At 35.0% G+C, this 10,811-nt stretch overlaps 1 protein-coding gene and 1 long non-coding RNA gene across 2 annotated transcripts; both read left to right on the plus strand.

Annotated features, from left to right (window-relative positions):
• Window positions 1-8,385: 8,385 nt before the first annotated feature.
• LOC107471540 (E3 ubiquitin-protein ligase PUB23) lies at window positions 8,386-9,425 on the plus strand (the record flags this gene model as incomplete). The annotated part of the gene is given in 1 exon segment (XM_016091028.3): window positions 8,386-9,425. A coding segment is annotated over 1 exon segment (937 nt), but the record flags the coding sequence as incomplete, so codon positions are not given.
• Window positions 9,426-9,499: 74 nt separating this feature from the next.
• LOC127742371 (uncharacterized) lies at window positions 9,500-10,554 on the plus strand. Its single transcript, XR_008003556.1, has 4 exons — window positions 9,500-9,632; window positions 9,711-9,968; window positions 10,053-10,145; window positions 10,228-10,554. It is a non-coding gene; the product is annotated as an uncharacterized LOC127742371 (long non-coding RNA).
• The last annotated feature ends 257 nt before the right edge of the window (window positions 10,555-10,811 follow it).

Genomic DNA, 10,811 nt, shown 5'->3' on the forward strand with positions numbered 1-10,811 from the left:
TTTGTTGTCTCTATCTGTCAACTATGTGAGAACGAAACAGAGGCAATAGAATGGGATGGATAATGAAAAAGGATATATAATTGAAATTACAAACCCTAAACCCCCTAAATGTTAAAAAAAAAAATCGAAAGAAACTAATCAGAAAAAAGGAACTTAGTATAGAAGGTGGCGACAATGGAAGGAAGGAATGATGAGGCAACGACAGTGATGAACAAGCGTGGAGCAAGAGGCGCCGACGCTGTGGAACGAGCACGGTGCAAGACGCGACAACGTTGAGGTGGCGATAGTGGCTGAGTGACAATGACCAACGATAAGAGTGAGTGAGGGTGGCGGTGACGGTAGCGAATGGTGGCGATGAGAGCTAACAGCGAGAGACAAAGAGAAAGGAGAAAGAAGTGAGGTTGCTGATGTTGCATAAATGAAATGGAAGGGTTTGCAATTTCAAATTAGGGTTTACTTTATCGGCGGAGCCGCTAACGTATATCCTGTGATCAAAACGGCGTGCTTCATTTAATTACCTTACCGTCGGATTTTTTTCACCGCTAAATCTGACAGTAAAGGTTGCGCCAATTTTTCTTTTTTTTCCTCCAATTATTTTCGGTGAATATATCATCGAAAAATTGAATCCAATGGTAACTTTTTTACTCGATGAATTTATCGCCAAATTCGTGGTAAATCTGTTGGTAAACTCGCCGCAAACCTTCAATGCTAAATTCGATAGTATTCAACGTTTTTGTTATAATGAATTACGGTCTACAGCATATTCAATATAATTTTATAATTACAACCAACGAGAAATAATATAAAAAATCTCAACGTGGTACTTACACCAATAGTCCGAGCTTCTTCATGGATAGGAACCATCATTTCGTTTGTGCACTAAATTCCATAAATCTCCTCTACTAACTTTTCTCTAATCTAATTTATATCATCACTATGTTCCATCCAAATGAAGAAAATGTAGACAAAGAGATAGTTCAAAGTGAATTCAAATATAAATTACTTCTTTTTCTTTTTACTTAACCCAACTTTTTGAATTGCTAGTGTGAGTGTATAATTATTTTAATTGATTGACATCATTTTTTCTGTACTTCTCCTATTATACCATGAAAAGTAAGAGTGATTAGACACTGATTTTGTGCAAATAAATGCAACATAAATAGTATTATTTATTTTCAAATTTAAAATAGATTGTCTTTGTGTCAGGTTTATTGCGATATGGAAGGAACAATCTCCAATACTCTTTATCAATTCTCGACAAGTATTCTTTCATATTTTGTTGAAGCGTCTTTATTGAGTTGTAATGCTCATGTTACAACCTACTCTTTGTATCCTTCCACGAATTTTTTATACTTTTTAAAATTATACTCTTGATACTTGCAATACTATTTTCATCAAAGTAAAAGATTTTTTGCAACAATAAATTTAAATTATTAGTAATTGTTAAATAAAATTGATTTAATTCAACAACACTATAAATTTTTACCTTTACACAATCGTTATAACTTTGTCTTTAGTGGTAATCTTTTTCCAATTTTTTTTACAAGTAAAAAAATTATTATAATCAGCACCTAACAATTCAAGAATGTCATTTAATAAAGGTTTAATTACTCTGTTGGTCTCTATAGTTTTGCAAAATTTTCAATTAGGTTCCTATACTTTTTTTCCTTTTAATTGAGTCCTTACACTAATTTTTTTTCTTTTATTTGGGTCTTTACACCAAGATTTTTTTAGTTGGATCCCTATAAAATTAAGCTAATTACTATTAAGAGGGATCTAATTGAAAAAAAATTAATACAAAAATCTAATTAAAAAAAAATATAAAAACCTAATTAAAAATTTTACGAAATTATAAAGATCGGCAACAGATTAATTAAACCTTTAATAAACTAACTCTAACTCTAATTGGTAGCAGTTCTTTGCTAAACTTGAGTATAATCTCTTTATTATTAGTTTATTATTAGGCTGCTTCACTTAAACGTGTTTGTTTGATTATGCCATTAGAATTTATAAAAAAATAAAACTTTATTTATGTAATTATTGTGATCAAAATGTGAAAAAAAAAATTAGAGTTTAAATTATTTTAAATATAAAAAATTCAAGATTTGTTACTATGGTATTAACATTCAAGATTCAAGATTTTGAATATATATTCTTATACATGATTTATAAAAAGTATATATAAAAAACAATATAAATATAATTTCTTTTAATTTTATGTCCTTCACATGTAAGACAACCAATACCAATAATATGCTTTTCAACAATACCCATTTTATGGTTTCTTTCCCGATTGTTATAAAATATATAATGAAAAACACGTGTGCCATTTATTTGATAATGATACCGATGTTATGTTGATTGATGTCCTCGATAGACATTTTAGGTATAGATATTCTTGTTTTAAGAAAGTATATATTGATATATTTTGAAAGGAGAAAAAGTATTGATATTTAATAGTTAATGGACACTAGTACTTAGTCTCATATTAACCAGAGACTTCAGAAAAAGGAACTAAGAAAACTTACTCGTCATATGACCTCAATGGGAGTGACAACCCAGGAAATGTAATCACGCAAGTGCAGTTGTGCGGAGAAAATTATAAGGAATGGGCTAGAGCTGTGAAAATATCACTTCGGGCTTGGAGAAAATGGAGATTCATCGATGGAACTCGCACGGAACCAGAATAGGTGCATCTGATCTTGAGAATTGGTGGGCATTCCAATCCATGATTGTATCATGGATCTTGAACACGATCGAACCAAGCCTACGGTCAACCGTTGCATATGTAGAGAACATACAGACACTGTAGGAAGATTTCAAAGAGCGATTTTTCGCTGTGAACGGACCACAAATACAACAACTGAAGTCAGATTTGATGATATGTAAGCATGAAGGAATGGCCATAACAGCGTATTATGGAAAATTGAAAGTACTGTGTGATGAATTAGCACAGTGCGAGCAAATTCCCAAATGCACGTGTGGTGGATGTAAGTGCGGGATTGGATCTCAACTTGAGAAGCGAAGGAAAGAAGAGAATGTCCACCAATTTTTTGATGGGCCTAGATGATGCGAGTTATGAAACAGTGCAATCAAATATTCTGGTAACCGATCCTTTGCCATTGCTGAATCGTGTGTACGCAATGCTATAGTCCAAGAGGAGAGAGTGAAGACGATGGCTAAGGCATCAGAAGAGAGAGGGTTGGTTGTGGGACTCGAAATACAGGCAGGGAATAGGACGAAAGAACGAGGAGATCCTAGCCAAAAATCAACAATATGCTCTCAATGTGGCAAAAGTGAGTCTGACGTTAAAGAATGCTTTCAGATTGTAGGATATCCAGAATGGTGGAGTACGCATGCACATGTGGCACACATTGATGGAAGTGGTAGGCATGCTACCAACATGGAAGACACGAGACGTGAGATGTCAGGATTGACCAATGAACAATGGCAAGTATTGGTAGACATGATAAACAAGCAAAAACCAAATGACTCCGAGAAAATAACTGGTAAGAGAATTTTTGTATTTATGGATCATTGATAGTGGAGCTTCCAACCACATGACTGGAACCTTGAAAAATTTATGTGAAAAGAAAACTATACGCAGATGTCCAATAGGTTTACCGGATGGAGAGTAGGTGATAGCGTGCAAGCAAGGAATAGTGATACTTGAAGGAGGACTTAAATTGAAAAATGTTCTATATGTACCTCAATTAAAATTTAATTTACTTTCAGTTTCTCAATTAACAGATGAAGAACACTGTCTAGTACAATTCACTGATGAATTATGTCATACAGGACTGCACTTCGAGGACGCTGATTAGAGCGGGTGAGTGGAAGGATGGACTCTATTGATATCGTGGGGCACACAAGATTCAAGGTTGTCATACCAAAACAGAGAATCAACTAGCACTTTGGCATAAGAGACTAGGGCATCCATCATTTCAAATTGTGCAAATGCTCTGTAATGTAAGTGAAAAATATACAGCCAATGAGATTTGTGAAATTTGTGAAAAATCTAAGCAAACAAAAGATAAGTTTTCTTTGAGTGACCATCAAAGCTTCCAATATTTTTTATTTAATCCATTGTGACTTGTGGGGATCCTATAGAACTCCCTCCTCATGTGGTGCTTCATATTTCTTAACTATTGTAGACGATTGTTCACGAGCGGTTTGAATATATTTGTTGAAAGAAAAGGCTGAGGTATCAATCACATTGAAAATTTTTTTCACTTTGGTTGAACGGCAATATAACAAATATGTTAAAATGGTGCGATCTGATAATGGAACGAAATTCATGTGTTTAAAACAATACTTCCTACAACAAGGCATTGTTCACCAATCGTCATGTGTTAATACACCGCAACAAAATGGACGAGTGGGGAACAAACATCAACATATTCTCAATGTTGCTAGATCATTACGTTTTTAAGGCAATCTTCCTATCCAGTTTTGGGGAGAATGTGTCTTAACTGTTGGCTATTTAATTAATCGTACGACATCCTCAGTATTGAAGGGCAAGACTCTGTATGAGATTTTTCATGGAACAATTCCAAGTTATGAGCACCTGCAGATTTTTTGCTCTTTGTGTTATGCTCAAAATCAGAATAGGCAACGAGACAAATTTGCCAGCCATAGTCGAAAATGTGTGTTTGTTGGGTATCCTTTTGGGCAAAAAGGATGGAAACTATTTGACTTAGAAAAAGAAGTTTTCTTTGTTTCTCGTGACGTTCATTTTCTTGAAGATGTGTTTTCCTTTAAAGCGGATCAGGTTTTGGAACCAAGGATTGAAGATTGGACCTCCTGTGACAGAAACAATTGTTGAAGAAGACATCCTCAATGAGACCAGTACTTCACACTTGAATGACTGTGTTGAAGACTTCCTTATTGAAGAACCTATTGACCAACAAGGGGGACATGAGCTCAATGAAGAGATTAAAGAGTACATCGCTGACGATGCATCAGAACCAAGTGTAGTAAAAATAACGTCGATTTCTGATCTACTATTAGTCACGATGGACGTTTCACTTGGTCGGGGTCATCGCATGAAGACATCCTCAGTCAGGTTGCATGATTTTGTCTCTGCTGCTACGATACCAATAGGCCCTACCGACCAACCTCCCTCTTCATCAAAATTCTCAGGTGTGTCCTATCCTATACAAAATTTTGTGAATTATAATTCCTTTTCCAAATAACACCGCAGTTTTCATGTCTCTCTCCAGACAGAAAAGGAGCCTTTATTTTTCTCTGAAGCAGTTAGAGATGAGCGTTGGCGCGAAGTGATGTCCCAAGAAATTCGTGCACTTCAACTCAATGACACTTTGAAGCTTACAACCCTTCCTCCAGGAAAGAAAGCACATGGGGTGTAAGATGGTTTATAAAATTAAATACAACTGTGACGGGACAATAGAGAGATTCAAAGCAAGACTGGTAATTTTGGGAAATAATCAAGTGAAAGGTTTGGATTACAATGAAACGTTTTCTCCAGTAGTAAAGATGGTAACAATTCACACAACACTCGCAATGGCAGCAGCCCACGATTAGGAACTCCACCAAATGGATATCCACAATGCATTTTTTTATGGAAAACTTGATGAGGACGTTTATATGAAACTTTCTCCTGGTTTTCAAGTGTCTTAACAAGGACTGGTTTGTAAATTTCAGAAATCTCTCTACGGACTGCGACAAGCTCCACAATAATGATGGTTTGCAAAACTTTCATCTGCTCTCCTTCGATATGGTTTCAAGCAATCCCTAAAGGACCATTCCTTGTTTAGCCTTCGCCATAATAGTGTGTAATTGGTAGTTTTGGTATATGTTGATGACCTTGTAATTGCAGAAAATGATGGTGTTGTAATTCAAGGTTTCAAAGAGTATTTACACACATTTTTTCACATGAAAAATTTAGGCTGGCTGAAATTCTTCTTGAGAGTTGAGGTTGCCAGATCTTCGACTGAAATCTTCTGTACCAAAGAAAATATGTTTTGAATATAATCACCGAAACAGGACTTCTAGGTGCTAAGCCTGTAGCAACACCGTGCGAAGAGAATCATCGACTGGGGTCAGCTACGGGTTCTCTTTTATCCGATCCTAGCATATATCGTCGACTTGTTGGAAAACTGATATATTTGTATTTTACTCGACCTGATCTGACCTACAGTGTTCACATGTTGTCCCAATTCATGCAAAATCCACATATCGAACACTTGCATGCTTTGCGTGTTGTACACTATTTAAAGGGACATCTAAAAAAGAAATTCTTCTCCCACGAGAGAATGATTTGCGGCTCTATGGATAGTGTGACTTTGATTGGACTAGTTGTCCACTCACTTGCAGTCAATCACAGGCTAGTTCATCCAGCTTGGTAATTCACCAATATCTTGGAAAGACTCAGAAACAACCTCCTTTGCTGAGGCTGAATATTGTTCAATGGCTCAGACAACAAAAAAATTGAAGTGGATTAAAGATATATTCTCCTCTCTATACGTGCCTCCTTCCATCTTATGTTCCCACTCAAACTCATTGGTGGACCTTTTTACTAAAACTTTTGGTGCCAAAAAATTTGAGGCAATATTGGTCAAATTGGGCATTAAAGACTTGCATGCTCCAACTTGAGGGGATATTAATGGATAATTTAGATATATATAAAAATATTATATTAATAATATTTCTATAATTAAGTATAAATACGATATTTTAAGGGTATTCTCGTATATATCTTTACTAGGATAAAAAATTATGCACTCTAATTTGTTAATAATCGTTAAATGATTCGATAAATTTAACTAAATTATCATCTTAATTTTTAATTAATTATCAATTTTATATGAAATTAACTGCAATTGAATTTTTATGGTCTGTTAGATGTTTAAGTTTGGAATTTCACGTTCAAATTTTATTTCTCTGGTCGTCCTCACTTTAATTTACCAATTTGGATTGAAAAAATATTATTTAATGCAAATCATTGTGATTTAATTTTTATGAATTTCGTTCACTATTATTTATGGATGATGCCTCATCTCATCAGAAATGAAGACTACGCTCAATTTGAGATATTCCTAGTTGTATGATAATTAACTTCTTTAAGTACCAATTTGGCCATATACAAAAGTTGATAAAAATTATTTAAGTATTTGTAAATCATGAAAATGTGATCAGAAAAAATAGAAACGTGCGATTTGTGAGAGAGTGACAACTGGGATCTAACAAGCAAAGGCGAGTGACGGAATAACACAACATGGAGCCATGGACCAGCACCGCGGCCCACCACCTATTCAAACGAACCAGTCTTCCATTATCCAGCTCTGTGTTTAATTTCAATTACACTGAAAATCCTATTAATAATATTTTTTATTTTTTTTACTTTTTAACCCTTGTTCTAAGATCTAAATTCTTAATTTCATTTTCATTTTTTAATATTGTTAGATTATGTCATTATGTTTTAAAGATTCAAAGAATAACTTTGTGTCTTTCATATGTGTACAAAATGTAAAGAAAAAAAACATAAAATTTTTAATTTGATTTAATTTAATTCACAATATTTAAAATAAATTTTAACTCAATTCAATCCAATCAGAAGTAGAACTAGACTAAACTGTAGAAAAGGACAAAAATTAATTTTATAATATAAAAAAACTAAACTAAATATTTTAGAAGAATTAAATTAAAATTTTTATATAATTAAAAAAAATTTAGGAGAACCATTGCCCCCTTTCCTTACATAATACAATAATAATATAATATCAATTAACATAATACATCACAAACGACCTAAATCAATTAAAATACTTTTGAAAATTTATATTTTATTACCATAATCATGAAAAGTTAATTTCCATGAGTAATTATATAATAATATAAAATAGGATTGTATTATAATAAATGAATAGAAGTACATATAATAAAATTTGTAATGATAATGGACAGTTACATATATATAAATGGTAAGGTTTGTAAAACTAAAGTAATTTATTTAGACGCTCCCAGTTGGCAGTTGCGAAAATGTAAACGAAGTGCAATTTGATGATATGTCGGCCAGCCGTCAAATTAACGTTTAAGATAAGGGGGAAAGGAGGGAGAAAGTCAAAATCAAAAGAGGGTTAAATAAGAGAGGCGAGCTAGCATTAGCAAGTAGCAGTAGTATTAAGGGTGCATTGGCGCATGTGCTATTATTATTGATTCATGAATCCATTGTCTCGTTCGCGTTTACGACCAGACCAAGTTATATTATAGTAATAATAATAAAGCCACTCCTACTCACCACTTCCATTCCATTATTTTCTTTTGAAAAGTCGCTTCATGCCATCCTTCCCCCCTTTTTTGCGTGTTTTGACTTTCCCCACGTTCATAACACGCGCTTACCACTATAAATACCCTTCTCCTTCCTCTTCTCTCCTCATTCCTCAGCTCTCAGCTCTCAACTCAAGTTTCAACTTTCAAGAAAGAAAACAAATCAAATTAAATCAGATCACACCTCAGATTCAGATCCATGGATAACGAGATCGACGTTCCTCCGTTCTTTCTCTGCCCAATCTCGCTTGAAATCATGAAGGATCCAGTAACCGTCTCCACCGGCATCACCTACGACAGAGAGAGCATCGAGACATGGCTCTTCTCCGCCAAGAACAACACCTGCCCCGTAACCAAGCAACAACTATCTTCTTCTGATTTCTCCGATCTAACTCCAAACCACACTCTTCGCCGATTGATTCAGTCATGGTGTACCATCAACGCTTCCTACGGCATCCAAAGGATTCCCACACCTAAACCACCGGTCAACAGAAACCAGATCTCAAAGCTCCTCAAAGATGCTTCCCGTTCCACCACCGTCAACCAGATCAAGTGTCTCAGAAAGCTCAAATCCATTGCTTCTGGAAGCGAAACAAACAAAAGGTGCATGGAAGCTGCTGGTGCCGTTGACTTCTTGGCTTCCGTTGTCAACAACAACATCGATTGTTCTTCTTCTGATCATCACGACGACGATGATGATGATGAAGCTTTGAAGAATAGTCCCTCCGATGAAGCACTAAGCATGCTCTACAATCTTCATGTATCCGAAGCTGGATTGAAGAATCTCATAGGATTCAAGAACGGAGAGTTTGTGAATTCTCTAACGAGGATTTTGCAGAAAGGAACATACGATTCAAGAGCTTACGCAGTTTTCATGCTGAAATCAATGTGTGAGGTGGCTGAACCGGTTCACCTTCTTCACTTAAGAACCGAGTTATTCGTGGAGCTAGTTCAGGTTTTGAAGGACCAGATTTCTCACAAGGCAACAAAAGCCGCCCTCCACGCTCTGATCCAGATCTCTTCGTGGGGGAGAAACAGGATCAGAGCGGCAGAGGCCGGCACAGTTGCCGTTCTCGTGGAGCTTCTTCTCGAAACTAAAGAGAGGAAGCCCTGCGAGATGATGCTAGTTTTGTTAGTTGTTTTGGTTGCAAGTGATAAAAAAATTGCTGCTGAAAGCGATTTCAAAGCATTCTTCATACTCATCTAATTATATTCTTTCTAATTACTCTATTGGATGTAGAGGAAATGTAGAATCACTTGTGAAGCTACTGGTTGATTGCATCTTGGAAGCCAAAGAAAATATTGATGGAAACTTTGCTGCTTCTCTTCATAATGAAAACATGGTAATGATTTTAATGAAAATTATCTCCTCAACACAATTATCTTGCTGTTAACGATTTGTTTCGAATGTCTAATGACAGGAAAGACATTATGACATATGACATTTAAGTTCAAATGGTCGAGATTTACAATGAACAAGTTAGAGACCTACTTACTTAGGACAAAACAGATGATAAATTAAAGATTAGGAGCTGCAATGATGATGAATTAAGTCTTCCTTATGCTACATTGTGTCTGGTGACATCTACAGCTGACGTTCTGACCCTCATGAAACTCAGTGAGGTCAACCGTGCTGTCAATTCCGTTGCACTTAACAATAGGAATAGTCGTTCCCACAGGTAAGTTTCAAAATTTTTTCAAACCTTATAACTTCAATTTAAATGTTTAATGTATATACTGATAATAAAGGTTGTTTAATTCAGTGTACTCACCGTGCATGTTCACGGAAAAGATACATAGAATTCATGGATCCGGGTCGAATCGCATATCTTTGCTAGAAGGGAAGCCAGTACCATGTAAGTTAAAACCTTTAGAGCTGCCAATTTTCTATAAATATGTTTTTCAATTTCATCATACTAAGAACAAGGTTATGTTTAGATAAGAAGGAGAGAGATGCTAGAACACCTCCTCTGACAGCAGCAAGGACCTCGAAACGGTGGCTGTAGGAAGACTTCAAGAGCCAGATATCAATGCTGGGGTGGTTACTTTGATTCAAAGCAACCCCAATAGCTCCAAGCCTCCAATTTAGTATTTTTTCTTTGTGGTTTTCTTTTTTTCTTCAGTGTTTCTTATAGAATCTTGGTGATTTGACAAACAGCTTTATTTAACTGACGATCTATGCTAAAATTTGGTCTAAGGTAGTTTATTTGTTGTATTGCCATTCTTATACTTTTTGTGCATCTATGTGTGAGTTGCTATGAAACTATCCACTATTGTGCATTTAATGACTAATTTCTGGATCAGTTTTCTTATGACTTGCAAATTAACTTCATCTGTTAATTTTGTGATGAAGAATTTCGTTGGAAATCATAAAGACCAGAAAGTTATATATTACCATCGTTCACTAATAATTGTCAAATTAGCAAAATTAGAACATTCTACATTCACAAATCAACATACTACCTTTACTTATGATTGTACTACTCATTTATGAACTATTGGTGATAAAATATTCTGGTTGT

This window comes from Arachis duranensis, chromosome 10 (assembly GCF_000817695.3).
Source record: "Arachis duranensis cultivar V14167 chromosome 10, aradu.V14167.gnm2.J7QH, whole genome shotgun sequence".
NCBI lineage: Eukaryota > Viridiplantae > Streptophyta > Magnoliopsida > Fabales > Fabaceae > Arachis > Arachis duranensis.